This window comes from Simochromis diagramma, unplaced genomic scaffold, assembly GCF_900408965.1.
Source record: "Simochromis diagramma unplaced genomic scaffold, fSimDia1.1 OVJJ01000463.1, whole genome shotgun sequence".
Lineage (NCBI taxonomy): Eukaryota > Metazoa > Chordata > Actinopteri > Cichliformes > Cichlidae > Simochromis > Simochromis diagramma.
Window position 1 is genome coordinate 1,571,605 of NW_024386941.1, and position 20,742 is coordinate 1,592,346.

Here is a 20,742-nt window from a genome sequence, read left to right on the forward strand (position 1 = left end):
TCTGAGATTTCTCCCAACAGGTTACTAAATCTCTGTGGCAGTAAGAAAAGTGACAGCAAATATTGATTCAAATGACGCACGGTTACTCTGCAGTCTTTATTCTGAATACTAAGAAACAAGTCACAATCACAAAAGCTTTCAGCGTAGAAAACATTCTCTGTTTAAGTTCACAAAAACTTCAGACTAAACTACACGAACGCATGCACGTTAAGCTGAAAACACAATTACTTTTACAATTACTTCCAAATACTTTGAACATGTCATGGTTGTTGGTGATGGTGTAAATATTTCAGAAACTTCTAATCTACTGGGATTTTCACACACAGTCATCTTCAGGGTTTACAGAGAGCGATCTGTAAAAGAGAAGATATCCAGTGAGCATTAGTGTGTTGCTCTGTCTTGCGATGTCAGAGGTCAGAGGCAAAGACTCCTTCAAGCTGATAGGAAGGCAACAGTAACTCAAATAACAACTTGTTACAGCCAAGGAATGCAGAAGAGCATCTGCGAAAATATAAAACATGTTGAACTTGAAGCAGATTGGCTACAGCAGAGGACCTGTCCTGGAGAGTGTCATACCCATCAGCTAAGAACAGGAAAATGAGGTTACAAGTTGCAAAGGCTCACCAGAGTTAAGCTTTTCTGAGGCGTATCATTTGGACCAGCTTTGACAGGGTCAGAGAGTAGCGTGAACATGAAAACATGGATCCATCCTGCCTGATACTGAATATGCTTCAGTATTCGAGTGGTCGTGTAGTGGCACTTGGCCCCTTCACAACAGCTGATCATTGATTAAATGCCTCAGCCTGTCTCAGTACTATTGCTGTCAATCTCTGTCCCTGTATGACCACAATATACCAATCTTCTGATAGCTGCTTTCAGCAGAATAACATCCCCTGTCATAAAGCTTGAAGAAACAAGTTCATTTTTTGATTATTATGGGTACAATAAGTTCACTGTACTCCACAGTCACCAGATCTCAATCCAATAGAGCACCTTTGGGAAACAGTGGAACAGGAGGCTGCTGTCGATGATGTGCAGCTGACAAATCTGCAGCAACTGTGTAATGATGTTTTATCAACACATTCAAAATCTCAGAGGGATGTTTCCAGCACCTTGTTGGATCTATGTCATGAATAATTAAGGCAATTCTGAAGGCCAAGGTGGGGGGGGGCTGTTACTAGCAGGGCATGGTGAGTGCATGATAAACATTTCTGCTCTGATGGGATGAGTCTTTTATAGGATGACAACGATGCTCCCATCCATAGCTCAAGAGAGGTTTTTGAGTGATTTGATGGGTGTGAAATATGTGTTCATTCTGTGCAATTATGGTCACAATCACTAACTGAATGTGGGGACTGATAGCACTCTCACAATCAGCAGTACTCCAGAACTGGATACAACTACAAATATGTGTGTTTGTCTCACTGAATGGCAACTTTCAAGAGTTTTTCTCTTGATTGTTTTTTGTGTGTGTGTGTCTCTAATAAAGTTACATTTACAACTTATAGACATCAGACTGCTACACAAAAAAGACGCATAAGAAATAGGAATGTTCACTATTTTGTAGCCACACAATACAACGCATGCAGACTGGACAAGCCTGGGACTGAACCACTGACCTTCTGAGCAGTCACTGACCAACTCTGACACCTAAGCCAGATTCAACAGACACCTTCTTTGAGGTAGAGGTGAGAGTTGGGTAAGGAGTGAGGTGTGAAGCAAATGCACTACCTCTACTGGTGCAACCCTGTGCCACTTCAAAATATCTAGAAAAAAAGAAAAGATTTATGTGGTTCAAACAAAGTAAGTAAGTAAAATTTTCATACTTTTAAAGTTGATTTCCATATGATCAAACATGTATGATTTGACACTAAGACATAAATTATCTAATTATTTTACTTTACTACCAGAATAGATGGTTATCTTAAAAGTTGCTTCCATCTTTGAATTATTAAATGGCTAATAGGTTTTATCCAAAGAGTTCAAGACTGCAAGTTCAAGGAATTATTTTGTAAAGTGATAACATGTTGGTAGTGTATTTTATTCACTCAGACGCACCCTGACATGTGTGTTCAGTCTTCAATCTTATCTTCACACATAGTTCTTGATGGCGTAACTGCTACGTGTGGGTGTCTTGGCCAGTGTGTACCCACTAGAGGGGAACCTGTCTCTATGGGGTGGAGAGCTTGTGCACAAAATGGCTCCCCCACAGAACAACAGCCCAGATGTCACAAAACCTATGTATATGGCTGCTCCAAGCTCTCTCTTCATCACCTCAGGGACTCGAGGGTTGTGGAAATCCCTGATGATGGAGTTGGCTGTCCAAGAAACAGGAACTATAGAGGTGAGAGCTGCCAGGCAGAAGATGGCCCCAGAGCTCATCACCACCCTAGCTTTGATTTGTGGGTGGCCCAGGCAGTTGGTGCAGCGCGCCCCCAGAAGAAAGATAAGGAACGCCAGACATCCCAAAACCAGGCTGATGCAAATAAGGCCACGGGCTGCTTGGAGGTCTGGAGACAGGTCCAGAAGAGCATCGTAGAGCTTACACTGCATCTGACCTGTGTATTCACTGACACAGGTCATCCACAAACCCTCCCAGAACACCTGCATAACCACCAGATGAGTGCCAATGAATGCTGTCACCTTCCACATGGGCAGAGCACAGATCAGAATGGTCCCAGCGACACCGGTCATTGACAGGCTGATGCCAAGCTCCTGCAGACCCATGGAGAACTGCAGGAAACACAGAAGGTTGACAAGAATGAGAAGCTTCGTTTTTATTTGGAATAGATGTTTGCAACATTCTGTCATGTAACATGTACTCATGTGGATAAGGATCATCATACAGATACAGCTTTTAAATTTAAATTATAACTACTTGGAAACTGAAGAAATATGAAGCATTGTATGAAGTTTAAATTTCAAGTTATTTTCTCAAACATTTGAGTTAATAAGTCAAGATTCTGAGAGAGCTGACTCGGAATTTTGAGAGAATTTTTTAAATTAAGGCAAAAAAGCTCTTTTGTATAACAAAAAAATACATAATTTTTTAAGTTATTCATTTTCTACTGGCAAAAACAAGCCTCCACGGTTTCCTGTGTCTTTTATCCGAAAATCATTTTGGGGTTTTCTGGCCTTCTGGCTCACAGTCCACTAGATGGCAGTATTTCACTAAAGACGAACAAACATCTGTTAAGATGATTGCAGTTTCTTGGACTATGATCTATCATCTTATAAATAGCTGTTTCACAACGAACAGGTTCAGAGTTCGAGTTGTCACTGCTGAGTTAGTAATAACCTTATTTAAAAAAACAAAATGCGCTACGTCTGCTCTCTTTCTTTCCCCTTGCCCCAAACCAGTCACACCCGATTGATGCCCCACCCTGAGCCTGGTTCTGCTGTTCTCCCTTCCTGTTTCAAGGGAGTTTCTCCTTCACCTAGGGGGTTACAGTGTTTTTGCCCTGCAATATACAAACTGCTGTTGTGAGTTTGCGCTATATAAGTAAAATTGAGTTAGTATAAAATTTAATTCGATCGGAATCTTTATGGGATGTTGGAGAAGCTGATATCACCTTTTTGATCTTTTTTTTTAATCTGTGGTGCACACATTTACAACTGAATTTTCTTTAATGTTAAACAATGAGCTGTTAGCGCCCCACACTGCATTGGGTCTGTTAGTAAACTGATAATAAAGTCTATTGATACTAATAGCTATCTTTATTCCTCCGCTGTATCCATATAACCGGAAAGTGCCATTCGGGGGGTGGGCTGTGACCATAAACAACAGAGAAAGATAGGAACAGCAGTGAGAGGTGTTGTTTTGACCATCATTTGCCATTCACACACTTCCTGAACATCTAGTGATTCGACCCCGCCCACTGTCAGATCAGCAGCCTGATAACATGAGAAAACAGGTGCGGCTGAGCACAAACAACATAAGCATTTTAAAGGAAAATCAGTTAAAAGTTATTTTTTTATTCTGAGAAGAGAAATACACACAGTGGCACCAGTTTCAACACACGGAAACAGGTTTACACCCTTTCAGATAATACCTTTGAATTTTTGCGGTGCTGAGCAAACGCAGCATGACACAGTGTGATGAATGAAACCACTGAGGGTAAGTCATGGGTTACTAAACTCATCAGCCAACAGCGTTGTTGGTCCCTGAGTCACCATTTTTTGTTACTTGAGTAGTCGTTACTGGTAAGTACCGGACAAACAGGTTCTCTCCGTGTTTTTTTCACATCACTCCCAGGCCCCTTTTTCAAAAGTATGTAAACAAATATCATCAGAGGAAACAAACACAGAAGCAGAATTATTGTATTATTATTATTATTATTATTATTATTATTATTATTATTATTATTATTATTATTAATAATAATAATAATAATAATATAATAATAATAATAAAAATAAGAACTATATATATATAATATATTTTATATATATATATATATATATATATATAGAGAGAGAGAGAGAGAGAGAGAGAGAGATCTGAATGACTCCTCTGTGTTGTTTCCTACAGACTTGTTTAAGAAGTACTTCACAGATGGAGCATTATCTTTCTTAGGAGGGCAGTTGACACAACAGAGCCCCCCTCCTGAGATCAGTAGTCCCCCAGCCAATGTAAAGGGAAGCACCAAGCTCTCTTTTCTAGGCGTCTACTACCATGGGTTTGTAAAAGTCCCTTATGGTGATGCTGGCAGTCCAGGAAATATCAATAATGCAGAGTAGACCAATGATGATCAGCAGCACAACACCTGTCACTGAGGCCCTATCTTTGGCTCTCTCCTCTGGAATGAAGTTAGTACATTTCCCTCCAGCAGAAGCTGCGAGGAGCCCTGCAATACCTATGATGATGGAAACTACCACCAGAGCACAGGAACTTTGGAGGTCTGGGCTTAAAGCCAGCATGGAGTCGTAGACATACATGTATGCATGCAGCTCATCCAGATGCCCTCCCACATGACCTGCAAAGTTACAATGTTGCTGTCCATGAACGCTGTGACCCTCCACATGGGACTGGTGCAGACAAAGAGCACCAAATAAACCAATCCAACCAAACTAGATCAAGGGCACAGCCTGCCATCTCCAACCCCATAGAAGCCATTGTCTTCTCGCTCTGAATGTCACTAAAGTGTGCATGAAATCTAATAAAAAGAGGTATAAAAGCGAAGCTATTGTGGGCTCAGAAGCCCTGACAGAGAAGACTGGCTATGCTGGATTCTTTGTGTTTAAGAATATTAAACATTCAGGCTTCTATCATTTTTCAGAAGGACAAGGACTTTGGTAACTGAATGCTTTCCTCTTGTTCTGAACATCAAAAACCAAAACAAAATACATTTTTTCAACAAAAACAAAGGATAAAGGTGCGATATGTAAACTCCAAATCTGTAAACTCTGTAAACAGATTTTCAGCCGCAATAGAGCAGGTGGTATTGATTTCGCTTTGTGAGTCAGTGTGTGTCGAAGTGTATGTGCTGTCATGGTGAAATGTGGTCATAGTGAGAACTACCGTAAAAGGAACAAAACACAGACATCCAAGTACTGAGTAAAAGCTTCCGTAAACAGGGAGGGGCTCATTGTTTCTGCTTTGCTCTCATGTTCTCAGGCGTGTTTTCATTTTCAGTATATATTATTTGTAACCCCCATATGAAAAATTGTCTTTATATGTTTTATAAAATATATATATTTGTCTTCTCCAATATGTCTGGGGTCTGAGAAAACTTCAGCTTTGTTGTGAAGTGATCCTGTATCTAGCTTGATTCACAATGTCACTGATGAAGGTTTGGATAAATTACTTTTAAATAAATCAATATTGGATGTTAATTAGACAGAACTCTATTTTGTTGTTTAAAATGTGTCCTAATGATCCAAAACCTTGGATGAACGGTGCCAAAGCTTGTCTGTTCTCACACACGTTTCTCTAGGAAATGAGACACTGCATCAGTATTTCAGTTTGTTTGACATTTTGAAATGTTGATAAGATTTAGTTTTTCTTATTTTTTGTCTTTTTGTCAAAATGTCACATGTGTTAATTCAATTCTCCTGTCACTGTGCCCTTGATCAAGGCAATTGCTCACATCTGGACTCAATATACTGGCTGTTTGCTCTTCTAAATATTCAGGATGGGTTGAATAAATAGAATAAAATTCCCTGAGAGGATCAGTGAAATATATCTTAATCCCTCAATCTGAATACTAGTAGTGAGAAATCTATTCAACATAATGCCAAATTGATTTTGTTTTCATAAATATTTCCTTATATTTACATTTGTTCAAATGTCAACTATTTATTTCAAGACTACTACAAGTGTTTTATGTAGAATGGAAGTAGAAACAACACGTTGGAGTTTCTGTTAATTGAGTAACCAAAACCTAGTTGTTATTTTTCGTTCGTTCAGAGAAGAAGGCTGTGATGTCAGTGACATGTGACAGAGCTCAGAGTAATCAACCCAGCTGGTTTCAGCAGATTCACTGTCTAACCACAAAGAGAAACTCTGGAATGTGATACTAGATAACAATGGACAGACAGCATAACAGGTTGTGTGACTGTAGCGAGCACACCCTGAACACCAGGGTTAAAAATGGAATTCAGCAGCTTTGGAACCTTAAAATTGGTTGTAGTTATTCAGCGTGGGTAAAAGATTCACAACACAATCTCTACTGTTGTGCGTTCTAGTATACTTTCTTTGTGCACAGGCTTGATCAGCTGACCTGTGCTGCTGCTTTTGCTGAACTGAGGTTTACTGCTCTTTGTGGATGAAGTGAATTCAACAAGCTACCTTGGGTGATTTCCATCCCCTACACTGACAGCATACTGTTGATACTGTACTTATACACGGCAGTATACAGTTGGTGTGACGTAATCTAAGCATCACAAGCCCATTAAACTTACAATGACCTGAGGCTAGCATACCTCAGTTTGTTTTGCAGGAAATTTCGCTACATGAAAAAAATCGAATTTATCGAAACAGCATAAAAAGATGTAACACCTGATTTTTAATGAGCACATTACATGCTTCATGCCTTACTTTTAAACATAACCTCTCTTCTTTTTGTGCTGACGTGCCTTTCTTACATATTTCTTAATCTCTGGTTATCTCTCATTCTTTTCTCTTCCTGGGAGATGAATGAAACTGTTGTACCTTTATCTAGCAGACACACTGTGTGGCAAACAGTTTGTGTTAGCTGATATTCACTAAATACTTGCATTTAAAAGTTGCACAACATGTTACTCCCTTTATGCGTCTTTTAGCTAGAGACTGAAGTGCTGTGACTGTCACCTGTTTACCATATGGGCAACGAAACTAAATGCCTTTTAATTGACATTATTTTTAACTTGTAGTGTTTTATGGGTGTTATGGGTGTTCTATTTACTCACTGACTAACACACAAAACCAGTTTTATGAAAAGGGTATCGCTGGCAGTCATGGTGTGAAACTGGCTAAGCTTGTTAAAAGGTGCCACGAAGGAGCATTTAGCTTTTGTTGCCATGAAGGCGGCAACAAAAGCTAAATGTTTTAACTGCTTAGGCTCTGTGTAACGATAAATACATTATTGTCAAGATAAATAGGAAAAAAAGATGGAAAAAAGAAAAACACCTCATTTAAACCAGTAAACAAATTTCTGAGTGATCTAAAAGGACACCAACAAAATTATATAATTAGGTAAAATGTTTTATTACAAATCAGCTCAGTAAACAAAAGCAGTACTTTCATATTGCAGCTGAACAGAGATATTTCTAAATATTGTTTACAATAAATTCATAATATAACTGTAGTACAATACACATTGACTTGCATAGCATCCTTCAAGCACAGGTTTGATTTCCCACAAGACTTCAGAGGATAGTTAGGTTTGATACAAGCTCAGTATAAAATAGTTTCATTCAGTCCAGATTTGGGGCGTGCTGGAAGCTCTGTGATTCACACATCTTTGGACTTTTGATGTCTAAGAAACACAACCCTCATGTGTCTACCAAAGGATTCTGAATTTCACAGAAAGTCAGAATTGTTTGTTACCTTAACACAGAAAGTGACATACAAATTGTGGTATAATTAGACAATCAGAATGAAGGAGTGTTACTGAAGAAAATTAAAATAATTTATAGTCCTTCTCAGTAGGATTTCAGACATAGGCTCGGCTGGTGGCTGTGGACCTGGGACCGCCGTACTTCACTGGATACTCTGGGCTCTCTCTGGGTGGGCAGGAGCTGCAGAGGAGGGCACCACCCAGGATTAGAAGTGCAGCTGTGCCCCAGCCAATGTAGAGTGCAGCCCCAATCTCTCTCCTCTGGGCACTTATCAGGGTAGGGTTGTAGAAATCTTGGATGATGGAGTTGGCAGACCAGCATACAGGGATGAGAACAAGCACACCAGCACAGATGAAGATAGCTCCAGCAGCAATGGCCACTTTGGCTTTGGATCTTGGTTCCTCCACAAAGTTGGTGCACTTTCCTCCAATAATGCCGACGATAACCCCCATAAAAGAAACCAAGATAGCAATGACCACAAGAGCTCTGGCAGCCTGGAGATCTGGAGAAAGAGCCAGCAGAGAATCATAGATTTTGCACTGCATCTGGCCAGTGCTCTGCATGACACAGCTCATCCATAAACCTTCCCAGATAATCTGCGCCGTCACAATGTTGGCTCCAATGAAGGCGCTGACCCTCCACATAGGCAAGGCACAAGTGACGATGGTCCCCACGAAGCCAATGATTGCCAGGGCAAAGCCCAGCATCTGTCGTCCCATTGACACCATGATGAGGCTTGAGTCTCTTGGAGATGAACGAAGCAAAGGATTTAAAGGTTTCACAGGCACGTCCACTTAGGTTGTGAACTCTAACTAAGACCATGGCACATATAAAGGTGCTTCTACTCTCTTGAAGGTGGAGTCAAATGGTCCTTCCCTCTGACCTGAAACCACTACCAGGAATGATTTACCAGCCCAGCCAGATTCTTCACATTATCTGTACCAGACTAGACTTAGTTTCGATCAGATGCACGTCAGTATGTAAATGAGGGATGTAAAAATTCCTCATTCAAACAATCCTCTGCACTGGTCAACCATTGGTTGGGCAGGTTACTGGGACATCCGGTTCAGTCACTGGTTTCGGGCTTTACAAACAAACACGGGTGTTAGTTTCAATGGATGTCAAGGCATTCTCTAACAAGATGCCTTCCTACTTTAGGTGTCCTTAGACATAATAGAAATTGATCATAGCTTTGAGTCAATTTATTGTTTTGTATATTTTTATTTTCATTTTTTTAATTTATCAGAAATACTGTACCAATCGAGTTGATTTTTTTCCAATTTATTTTCCACTCTGTTGATATCACTATCAATATTTTACATTATTATCAAAGAATAAACCGCACTCCTTGTGATTTTTATTTTTATTTTGTGTTGTGGAATCAGACACTAATATCATTTGTTACCTATCAATTTCTTAAAGATTTTAGCAGAAAATTTACCTAGGTGTAGATCTAGGGATCTGAACTTATTTTTTTATGTAGATAATTGTTCATGATGTTTTAATAAACAATGACTCCGTAAACAGGCAGGTTACAGGTAAGACAAATGTTTTTATTGAAATTCATATGAAAATGTACAAGATAAAGTGGCAGTTACAGAAAAGAAGCACACTGCTAAATCTGTAGTTCATAACAGGGAAATAAATATATCAGACAGTGACTTCCTTGTGAAAAGCAATGCAATTTTCAGCACACACAAAGATTCCTTTTACATCATAGCTTCACAATCTTAAAGGTAAAAGTATGTGTAGAAGTCTAGTTGTTTTACATCCGTGTATCAGAATAATGCCGTCTGTACATCTGATATTTTCGTGTGATTGTATTTCCCAGTGGTCATTTCAAAGTCCAGCAGCTATCAGGGCAAGGTTTTCAGTCTCTGTCCTTGATCTCTTCCTTCATTTTTATAGATATTGTGAAGCAGGATATGAGGCTGGTGCTGCATATGGCTTGCTGGGAGCATAACCACCTGCGACTGTGTATGGTTGGTTGGATGGTGGAGCATACACACGGCCATATGCGGCTGAGTTTGGTCTTGAATAAGCATACACTGGTTGTTGGTAGCTAGGGTATCCATACATTTGTTTTTGGGGAGGACAGGAGGTGGTTAAGATGATCCCACCGATCAGAAGAAGTATAGTTGAGCCCCATCCAATGTAGATAGCAGATCCAATCTCCCTTTTCTGTGTTGCTACAGTCAAGGGGTTCTGAAAGTCTGAGATGGTGAAAGCTGCAGACCAGCAGACGGGGATTAAGATCAGGATAGCAGAGATAATGATGAGACAGCCACTTATGATCACCACATTTGCCATTGATGCATCTTTTTCCAGGCAGCTGGTACACTTGGCTCCAACAAACGAGATGATAAAGCCGATAAATCCAAAGAGAAGTGAGATGATGACTAGTGCTCGGCCAGCCTGCAGATCAGTCGTCAGGCTCAGGAGAGAGTCATTCAGCTTGCACTGCATCTGTCCAGTACTTTGCATCACACAGTTCATCCACAGACCATCCCATACAATCTGGCCTGTAACAATGTTGGCTCCAATGAAAGAGGTAACTCGCCACATGGGGATCCCACAGGCCACTGCCACCCCAATGACGCCTATGAAGCTTATGACCTGACCTGCCGTTTCCTTGCCAATCTTCCCCATTGTCTAGCAGCTTCGTCTACACCAGGAGAGAAAAGTCTTTCGGTGGACAGGTTCAATTGCAGAGTGACACAGCTCTGTTTTTTGCGAGAGAATGTGAAGGAGGAGGGCAGTCCTGTTGTCAGATGATTTCCTCTGGCCAAACAAGATTCCTCTGCTTCTAAAGCTGAAGGAGTGCCACAGATTTTTTTAAACAGTGCCTGCCTTTTGTTTTTAAATAGCACAGTTTCATATGCAGATCTCTTTTCATAATCATTATTGGCCTGTTGGTTGGTAACAATCCCTTATCAACTTTAACGTGCCTGAAACCAGCTTAAACTGTGATGCCCCCTCCCTGCCCTTCACTGGTGATCACACACACACACACACACACACACACACACACACACACACACACACACACACACACACACACACACACACACACACACACACAAGGATAATTAGCCTACAGCTGATTAGATAATCAGGCAATTGGTTAAATATAAAATCTAATATTAAACAAAATGTTTATAGTGCTTCCTTTTAAAACAAAACAAAACAAAACACAGTGTCATATGTGGATCTTTTTCTCACAGTGATAATAAGTGTTTTGGATGAAACAATCACTTGTCAAGTTTAAAGTACCTGAAACTGGGATAACCCGTCTCCATCCTTCACGCACTCACTAAAACTGAGTAACTTGAAGCTAAATAGATTTTTACTGGAAAATTTGTTTTAAATGTTTAGTTCTAAATTCAGACGGATTTGTGAGCTCAAGGTGGTATGGCCATAAGCTAAAACGAAACACATGGTTTAATTTTATTTATTTTCATCTATTTATTTTGTTTAACACACTCGCCAGTATTTCTTCATTTCATTTATTTAGGGAATAACAAAGCTGACATGCTGCTTCTCTCTGTGGTTCAGTAATTAAATTGTTAGCTGTCATTTTTTAAAATTAAAACTAAAATAAAAGCTTTTGAAAAAACGTGATGAGGTACAAAACAAACACATTTAGACTCACAATGTTTTCTCTGTAGCCTGCCTATAGTTATTTCTCTCATATACTTTATGCCAATCTGACAGGCGATCAAAGGTACATACAGAAACTGGATTATTTGTTTTCGTTTTGATAATAATCACATAAAAGGAATGGGATAAAATACAGCTGACGGTGATACTTTAAAGAAAACCCATAACATCCCATGACCGAGATGTCTGTTGGGTAAAAACAAAGTGCTCACATGTTATACCAGTTACCAGATACTGCTCTACCAACCACTTTCACACTTTCGCTTGTTAGCAGAACACACCTTTTTCTTACGGAGTGATATATGATTTATTTTTATAAAAATTTGAAACTAAAGCTTGTTAACACAACAATGGGTGCGTTTAAGTTATAAAAAAAATCCTCACTATGTCATATTACAGCTATTGCTCACGTTGATAGTTTTATTATACTATATTTCAGTATTGATCTATGGCATATTTTGAGACAAACTGGCATGCAAAATAGATTATCAGAGTAATGACGTACTTAATCTGCTCTTTAGTTACAGTAGAGGATTGTGTACTTGCCTCACCTTTTGCTTGACCTTCATTTTACTACTCCTCAACATTCACCTGTCTCCATAATATAGTTTATACACTAAAATTTGATCAAAATAAAAAAGCAAGAATGCAGAACAAAGTTCAGTTTATTTGCAGTGCTGAAATATTACAAGTGATCACCAACAGAAAAATGGAGAGAATTCTCTCCATCTGGGATTTTCAGGAAAATACATCAAAGGCAAGAAAGAGTGTTTTGCAAAAGAAAACAATTTTAAAGACACATTTCTTGAGTAGCAGTTATATATGTGCTGCTGGTTGTTTAGACAATATGTGAGAGAAGATATAAATATTAATCAATACAATTTGTCATTGACAGAAAACTGACTTAAAATTTATACCGATCATAATCATGCTACAAATAACAGAAATTCTGAACACAGCTACATTCCATTATAAATTAGACATTACAAAAGCCCCTTTCACAGAATACTTTGGTGTTTAAGGAAAGTATTTTACACCAATCCTTTTGAGAAATCACATAAGGAATAGTACAGCGGTAACAATAATAACATTTCATTTCATCCAGATGTGACAATGAATCAAATGACTCAGTCTCAAAGCCCTGCCGGTACCTCCAAATGGAATGCAGCCATTGTTTATGATATAAGCTTCACATGTTTGGCCAAACAAAACGTCCGATGTGGAAAAGATCACCTTGACAACCACACAAAGCACGACCAAACCTCATCGTTCAACAAGCAGTAGTTTTAAGCCATATTTACATTATCTCAAATATGTGGATAATTTGTATCTTAGTTTTAAAGCAATCTCCAGTTTGCTACCTTTGCTGTTTCTGTGACCTTGAGAGTCCATGTGGAAATGGAATACCACCTTAAACATATTCTCTTGATGTGGAGACTGACTTTCCAGGTGCATATTTGGGCACATAGTGGCGGCGCTCAGATTTAGGTGGGCAGTTCCAGCACAGGAGCCCCCCTCCCATTAAGAGCAACCCAGTAGCGGCCCAGCCAATATACAGTGCAGATCCCAGCTCATATTTCTGGAAATTCATCATCATTGGGTTATAGAAATTGGTGATGACGGCGTTGGCAGACCAACAGACTGGAATGAGACAGAGAAATCCCGAGATGATGAACAGAACCCCAGAACAGATGCAGACTTTTGCTTTGGATCGCTCCTCTTTGATGCAGTTAGTGCATTTTCCACCAGCAACTGACAAGATCAGTCCAAAGACTCCAACAAGGATCGCGATGATAATCATGGCACGAGCAGCCTGTAGGTCAGATTCCAAAGCCAGCATCGAGTCATACACCTTGCACTGCATCTGGCCTGTACTTTGCACCACACAGTCCATCCACAAGCCCTTCCAGAAGGTTTGAGCTGTGACGATGTTGGCACCAATAAAAGCACTGACCTTCCACATGGGTAAGCCGCATGCTGTGATCTCCAAGAGCCAGCCAACTATAGCCATTGTTATACCAGTGATCTGAATCCCCTGAGAAACCATCTTGTTGTCTTAATTTCTCCTACATTAAGGTCAAAAAGAGTGCAGAGGAAAAGCTGTAAGCTTGTGCTTAAAGTTTGTTGTGTGAAATAAAAGAGACACAGACATAAGGGAATGCGAAACCACAGTCGTCAACTGCCATTGGCCAGATGAGTTTACACACAAACAGACTTAGTGACCTTCATTATTGCTGACCAGCCAGAAATCCAGAGTTTCAAGGTTGGATAAAAAAATGAAAAAGCAAACAACAATAATTTTTTACTTCTGTGGTTTCTTTTATTTACAGATGTTTTGGGTTGCAATAGGAAGGACATTTGGTGTAAAAATATGCTGAAAATGCAGAATCAAATATGCTAAGCCACACTAAGCTGTTATTTTCTCTGACTTTTAAAAGAATATTCTTGGTTTATCATTGTGCAAGCAGAGTCTTATTTATTTCTATTATTGTTTAATTATGTTTCTAATATCTGACCAATAAACACTTTGGTAAGTTGATTTAAATATGCTATAAATGTCAGGGTCTTTCTGTCTGGGATCCAGAGTTTTGAGTTTTGGGAATATTTAAATTTTCTTTAGTTTTAGTCGGTATTGTTGATATTTAGATTTCTGTTATTTCTTAGTGTTTATTTTGATTTATTTGATTTGGCCTTGATTTGCTTACAACTGATACAAGTTCCTTTTGGTGCTAATTCATGCCTTTAGTTCTGTGTTCCTGTTCCAAAGTTCTTAATGTTTATTCTGTGTTTTGGGGGTTTATGACTTTCTTTTGGTTTTGAGATTGAATTTATGTTCGAGCTCCAAGTTAGCTTTACTTTCCTTGTGATATTGAAATCCGTGTTTTTACTGCTTGAATTTGGCTATAGGGTTTTAATCCTCTTTTGTGTTCCCATTCTGTTCCTGCTGTATTTGTATTTATCTCCTGTCTCTGGGACAAGTTCATATGTTTGAGTGTGTTAGCAATTTCCTGTTTTATTTGATGGTCTCTTGTCAAAAACTTACAGAAGTCCAGTCGCTTCTTTTTCAAGCTCCTTGGAATATCATGATCTGGATGACTGAGAACCTACACAGACATTATGCTAAATGTTTAAATCTTTAATCAGATAAGTGACTAACCTTGTTCATTTATACTATACTGATGTATTGAAGGTTCAGGTTTAACAGATTTTTTAAGGTTAAAATGCTACCGTTTGACTGTTGAATCAGTTTTTTTGTCTCACTCAGCAGTCAGACAAAAAACTGCAAAATGTGATATCTTCTTTGCAGCAAGAGGCAGTGTTGGCCAAGTAATGGCCAATGGAATGGCCAATGGAAAACTACTTTTGTAGTTACTTGAGTTTTTTGACTATTAGAAAAATTTATTTAATGATCTGAAAGTGTGACAAATATGCAAAAACCAATGAATCAGGGGCAAATACTTTTTCACGGCACTGTACTGTTCTTTTTAAAGTACATTATGGAAATCTTTAAGCTGCTCATGCATCTACTAAAGAATTTTTACATAAAAATTAGTCATGTTTCCTAGTAGTAATTTGATAAATATGTATCTTATATATCTACTAATCATATTTTTTTTAAATGTACTTAAATATATTATATTTAATTATATTCAATTATATTATAATATATTTAATAATTATATTGTTTTCTGATTTGTATTATATTTAGTTCTATAAACTCAAATATGGTTATGGGTGGTGTGTTGTAAGACAGAGGTGTTACCTCATATCCTCTTTTATAAGACTTCATTTAATCTTAACATTATACAGTTTTAATAAATAAAAAAAAGGATAAACTCACAAAATATGTTGGTTGAGCAGTGCTTAAAACGCATCTTTATTTACAGTTTAAAAACGTCCATGAATAAAAAACACACTGAACACACATGAAATGTTATGCAAAAAGATACAAATGGATAATATCAAAGGAAAATGAATGAATGAAAAATACAACAAATCCAAGTAGCATGATGAACTTTACAGCATTTTGTGACTCCACCGTATGGAACATTGTGTGCACCACGCCCAGTTTTGGGTGCGGTGGGCTTTTTTTCTTAGCAATTTTCAAACAAGCACGATAGAAATATTGAAATATTTAAAGTGTCAACATGAATCAATCAATAAGACCACAACGCATTTGATTCATGTCTTTTTTTTAGTCTCTTGGCTTTCTCAGCTTTTCCTTTTCCTTGTTTCTCCTCAAACGTAGCCCTTGTTTGCAGCTGGAGCAGATGAACGGGGAGCTGAGTACTTGGCAGAGTAGTTATCCTTGGGAGGACAGTTGGCACAGAGGAATGCACCACCGATGATGAGGAGGCCTCCTGCTCCCCAGCCAATGAACAGAGAAGCTCCCAGTTCCCTCTTCTGAGAAGCATTGAACATTGGACTGTAGAATTCCTGTATGACGGCGTTTGCTGTCCAGCACACTGGGACAAGGCACAAAACACCTGCAATGATGAAGACCACTCCAGCTGCAATGCCAATTTTGGTTTTTGAGCTCTCATCCTCCACACAGTTGGTGCATTTCCCTCCAGCCATGGCCAGTAGGATGCCAATGATACCAAGCAGGATCGCGATGATAGTAAGGGCTCGAGCAGCCTGGAGGTCTGAAGACAGGGCCAGCATTGAATCATAAACTTTGCACTGCATCTGGCCTGTGCTCTGGACTACACAGGTCATCCAGATGCCTTCCCATGTAGTTTGAGCTGTGACAATGTTCTGGCCGATGAAGGCTGTAACTTTCCACTGAGGTAAAGCACAGATAACAATGACCCCAATCCATCCAATAATGCACAGGGCAGTGCCCAGCATCTGAAAGCCAGCCGAAGCCATATTTCCTCAGAAAATTTCTTGCAGTATTTCAAAAAATGTCCAGAAAGTTAGTCTTGCTTGAGAGATCCCCAAGTGTAAATGTTTGAATAAGTCTGGAACGGGCCTTTTTTATACTTAACTGAGGAGGGGCTTGACACATGCAAAGTTACACAGAGCTGTGACGTCCTTACAGTTCTCATCCCTAATCTCAACCCCAAACGTGTATCATCATGTCAGTTTTGGTCTCAGTTGGGTAATCGTTGCAGGTGGAGAAGCTACCTTATGACTCACGGGTGTGGCAGAAGCATTACCCATAGAAGATATTTTTTTGTCCCATGTTTTTTGATGTGTTGCAGTAACAATGACTGAAACTACTTTACTGTTGTGAAGTAACAATCATGCATATTTAAAATGTCAGGTTTTGAGGAACTATGAAAAAAACAGCTTCTCCAACTGGTTCCTAAATATACAGATCGAATTGTTATACTTTTTTGTAGTATAGTTAACCTTTTTTTTGATTAACTATACAAGTCAGGATAACAGATCCACTGAAAACAAGTTATTTCTGAAATTCAATAATGCCTCAGTCTAGAGAAAGAAAATCCTGACTGTCCAAATAATATAAACTAATATTAATAATACTTAATCTGAATTGAATAGTTGTTTAAATGTACATTAGCTGAACCCAAATGTCTTCCAAAACAGCTTTTTAGAAAAGACTCTCATAAACTTTACACTGTGCAGGTGCACTCACACCATTCTTATCATTCACTGAAAGCACACATGCCCTGCTTGTCAGCAAATGTAAAGAGAATGCTATTTCATGCTGAAATGAATGAAAAAGAATGATAGATTTGTTGTCAACCTCCTTTACAGCCTCAAGAAAATAATTTATATTAGTTAGCATGAAAAGAGTAAAAAAGTTTAAAGCTGACCTTGCAGTGATGTCAGTCCTTAAATACTTGCAGCTCTTACAGGATGTCCTCAGAGAGAATGTATATTTTGCAGTCCAGATCCCACTTGACTTACAGATAGTTTTCCACAGTATTCTGAAGACATCAGGGTTGAGATGTTAGAGAAATAGCAAACACCAGGAACAGTGATTTCAGGTGACAGACTATTACTAAAAGAGGGAATAGTGAGTGGGGGCTAAGGGAGGTAGAGGGAGAATCAGATTGTCCCCGAAATGAATAGAGGCAGTGTTTTAGAGCCAGAACTGCGGTAAGGACCATAATACCTCTATTTTTTCCAAGGTAGGATCATTAAAGGTACTTGAGCCTGGCTATGGAGATTAGGTTCCAGACACAAGGAGGCTGGGAGGAATTTTCACAATTAAGACTCTGAGGAGAGATTTTTCAGGGCCAGATTACTCCTGATAGGCCTTATGCTGCAATCATTTACCTCACGACTCCTCGTGTCAAACTCGTGGGTAATAAGAAAATATTCACATACATGTAAGATCATTTTAAGATTCAGATGGTGAACAAAATTTAAATGTAACTGTTAAAAAATGTTACTTAAAAAACTGCCAAGACATGCGATCAAGTAATTAAACTGTGCTTAAAAAGCATAACGATGCGTAAGTATTCGCACTGAGGCATCCCTGCAAAAGCCAACAGTACAAATTTTGATACAACAGGTAAGAGACTTGAATGCTTGAGCTGTGGGAAAATGACAAAGGGAGTTGTCTGGAACAAGCTCAGACTTCACAGTAACGGCTGCCTTTGGTTGTTATTCAGTTGCCCAACCCTTTAGTCAAACTTGAAGGGTTACGATGCAAAGAAATAAACAAAATAAAACTGCAGATGAGGGGTTGTGTGTTATTTTACATGCTGTAAGGCCCATAAGCTTTGTATGTAAAACCTACCTGACCTATTTAATAGTTTTGCACCTGTTTATAAGTTATAAGTTGTCATATGCTCAAGGTATCTTCTTGTATATGAGATCAATGTTTTGTTGTTCCTATGGAAAAAGTTAGATTTTCTGATGTAAGGGAAATTGTTATACTGTCTAGGATTTTCATCAGATAAAACGGTGGTTTGTTTGTATCTGTATGATATCATCACTGGGGGCTGCGTGCCAGTTGCTCAGGTAGAGTCACAGTTTCAGTGGATGATTTAGGCACAACATGGTGTGTTGCTCAGTGACTCACTCATTTTTGCCGTGTCTTATTATCACATGACACCAACAGGAACCTGAAATCTTTCAGTCTGCCAAATAGGAGCTTCTTTAGACCCGAAATGATAACATCCTGTATAAAACACACCTGTTAATATTTACTCTCAGAGGGCAGTGGTTTAAAATCACACTCTTGGAAGATGTCTGTGTGTGTTTGTGCGTTGTTGTTCACAGTGGTCTTTTTCTTGTTTAATCTGTTATTTGGAGCTTATTGAAGTCAGGTCTGTTGACAGTAGCACTCCTAATAGCCCCTTAATGCATTCTATTAATATCTCTGTTCAAAGAGATGACAACAGGTTATTTAGTTTTTATACAATGATTCATTGAGCAATGCCGTTAAATACAAACCACCACATTACACACAAAATTAATTAACAGGTGTTCAAAAAGTACAGGCCACTTGCAACTTGTGTTAGAAAAACAGAAGGTGCTTGCTCTGTTTAGGTTGCCAAATAAACAAAAACATCCAGGGCATGAGGATGAACGCAAGTGCTAACCACCCAGCGCTACTAAACCTTAAATTTAAACTGCTTGATCAGATGTAATGCAATAAATAAAAGTACCATGCAAACTGTTTATGCCCAGTTTCAGTTTAGAGCAAACTGCATTTGTGGGCATGCATTGTAATGCCAAGAGGATGACATGTTAAGAACTAATCTCAAGGAGTACATCGATGTGCCCTTTAATGTTTCGCAACTTCAGAGACTAGTCTGCACGACACAACATAACAACGCACCAAATATGGATGTCTTTGTGACTGAACAGGTTTCAAGAAAACTTAAAACGACAGTTGGCCCGTTTTAGACGGATCTACTTTTGGCTTGCTAATTTACAACTTATGACGCTCATATGGTTGAGATGAGAGCTACACCCCCCCCCTTCTCAAAAAAAAATAAATACTGTTTGTTCTATGATAAATACAAGCCGGCAGGTGTTGTTTTGAATTCTATAAGAATTGTTGTCAGGTTGTATTTTGCCCTGGGGAAAGACTCGTAAAGTCCGTGTAGACCGTTACAGCTCTATACAGGAACAGCTTTTATTTCCTTTTATTTTACTATTTCCTTACATGATTCATGGTGCTTTCAATCACTGTAACAATGCTGATTGCACTAAGCTATATTAGCTTAAACTGGATTAGTTCACTACAGTATTTTTCAACAACAGACGCTTGTTTTTAAATAACAATTAAAAAGCAATCAAATCAAACAACAAAAGAAATTCTTCAGCTTAATGTTAACAATAATTGGTATACATTTATACTTAGGATTAGTACACTTTAGCGTACAGTGACAACAACCGGGAGCACCTTCATTGAACAGGTCAGACTGGTTCCCATAACAGGTAAATGTTGAGCAAGGTGTGCGAGTTGCTACATGTGTGATACCAAGAAATGGTCACCACAGCTGAGGCACGCAGGAAAGAACATCTTAAAGTTCCCATAAGATATTATCCACGCATGGTACTGTGCAAAAGTCTCCAGCCACTCCCCATTTCTTTTCATGTTTCCTCCATGGAACCGGACTTACCTGTAAATTTTAAAGTGATACTGAGTAGTGCTCCAGGCTTTCTGAGCTCTTTCACAGTGTTTATATGGAAACTGGCTGCTTTTTCACTGTTTTTCAATCCAGTCATTGTATCTGATAATATGAATCAGTCGAGCATAAAAACTTGTACAGAAGACACCTGAGTGAGTTTTATTTTTATACAAACATAAAAAGAGAACTCAGGGAGGAACCAGTGTTGTGTCTACACATAACAGGTAACTTAGGTATTTTGTTACTAACATACTATCAACCTGTTGTAACAACACGCAGCATTTCCTTACTTGAATCTCCGAAATATAATATATGATGCAAAACATAACACAGTTTGACAGCCATAAAATAATATTTTAATATTTTCACACCAACGAGGTGTTTACCAAATAGCTATTAGCCAAATAGTTACATTACTTAAAATAGTTGTGCATACCTTGGCATTGTGCGCAGGATATTTCTTAAAAGTTCTGAAGAA

At 38.7% G+C, this 20,742-nt stretch overlaps 5 protein-coding genes and 1 pseudogene across 6 annotated transcripts; all 6 read right to left on the bottom strand.

Moving 5' to 3' along the window:
- Positions 1–82: 82 nt before the first annotated feature.
- cldnj (claudin j) lies at positions 83–18,235 on the bottom strand. Of its 2 annotated transcripts, XM_040037789.1 has the most exons (3): positions 17,789–18,235; positions 17,487–17,600; positions 83–2,733 (listed from the first exon to the last, which is right to left on the bottom strand). In XM_040037789.1, exon 3 carries the CDS (start codon positions 2,725–2,727, stop codon positions 2,092–2,094), a length of 636 nt encoding a protein of 211 aa, XP_039893723.1. In that variant the 5' UTR covers positions 2,728–2,733; positions 17,487–17,600; positions 17,789–18,235; the 3' UTR covers positions 83–2,091. The 2 variants fall into 2 exon arrangements, with proteins under 2 accessions (XP_039893723.1, XP_039893722.1); XM_040037788.1 differs by having other exon boundaries at positions 17,487–18,235.
- LOC120737217 lies at positions 4,497–5,730 on the bottom strand (annotated as a pseudogene).
- cldne (claudin e) lies at positions 7,667–8,865 on the bottom strand. The gene has a single exon (XM_040037794.1). The coding sequence runs from the start codon at positions 8,766–8,768 to the stop codon at positions 8,136–8,138; it is 633 nt and encodes a 210-aa protein (XP_039893728.1). The 5' UTR covers positions 8,769–8,865; the 3' UTR covers positions 7,667–8,135.
- On the bottom strand, positions 9,573–10,801 carry cldnf (claudin f). Its single transcript, XM_040037786.1, has one exon. It carries the CDS (start codon positions 10,687–10,689, stop codon positions 9,943–9,945), a length of 747 nt encoding a protein of 248 aa, XP_039893720.1. The 5' UTR covers positions 10,690–10,801; the 3' UTR covers positions 9,573–9,942.
- On the bottom strand, positions 13,079–13,938 carry LOC120737214 (claudin-4-like). Its single transcript, XM_040037792.1, has one exon. The coding sequence runs from the start codon at positions 13,745–13,747 to the stop codon at positions 13,112–13,114; it is 636 nt and encodes a 211-aa protein (XP_039893726.1). The 5' UTR covers positions 13,748–13,938; the 3' UTR covers positions 13,079–13,111.
- LOC120737215 (claudin-4-like) lies at positions 15,548–16,670 on the bottom strand. Its single transcript, XM_040037793.1, has one exon. The coding sequence runs from the start codon at positions 16,570–16,572 to the stop codon at positions 15,940–15,942; it is 633 nt and encodes a 210-aa protein (XP_039893727.1). The 5' UTR covers positions 16,573–16,670; the 3' UTR covers positions 15,548–15,939.
- Positions 18,236–20,742: the final 2,507 nt, after the last annotated feature.

Coding starts and splice junctions, on each gene's coding strand:
- cldnj (XM_040037789.1), bottom strand. CDS start 2,727: ATGGGTCTGCAGGAGCTTGGCATCAGCCTGTCAATGACCGGTGTCGCT.
- cldne (XM_040037794.1), bottom strand. CDS start 8,768: ATGGTGTCAATGGGACGACAGATGCTGGGCTTTGCCCTGGCAATCATT.
- cldnf (XM_040037786.1), bottom strand. CDS start 10,689: ATGGGGAAGATTGGCAAGGAAACGGCAGGTCAGGTCATAAGCTTCATA.
- LOC120737214 (XM_040037792.1), bottom strand. CDS start 13,747: ATGGTTTCTCAGGGGATTCAGATCACTGGTATAACAATGGCTATAGTT.
- LOC120737215 (XM_040037793.1), bottom strand. CDS start 16,572: ATGGCTTCGGCTGGCTTTCAGATGCTGGGCACTGCCCTGTGCATTATT.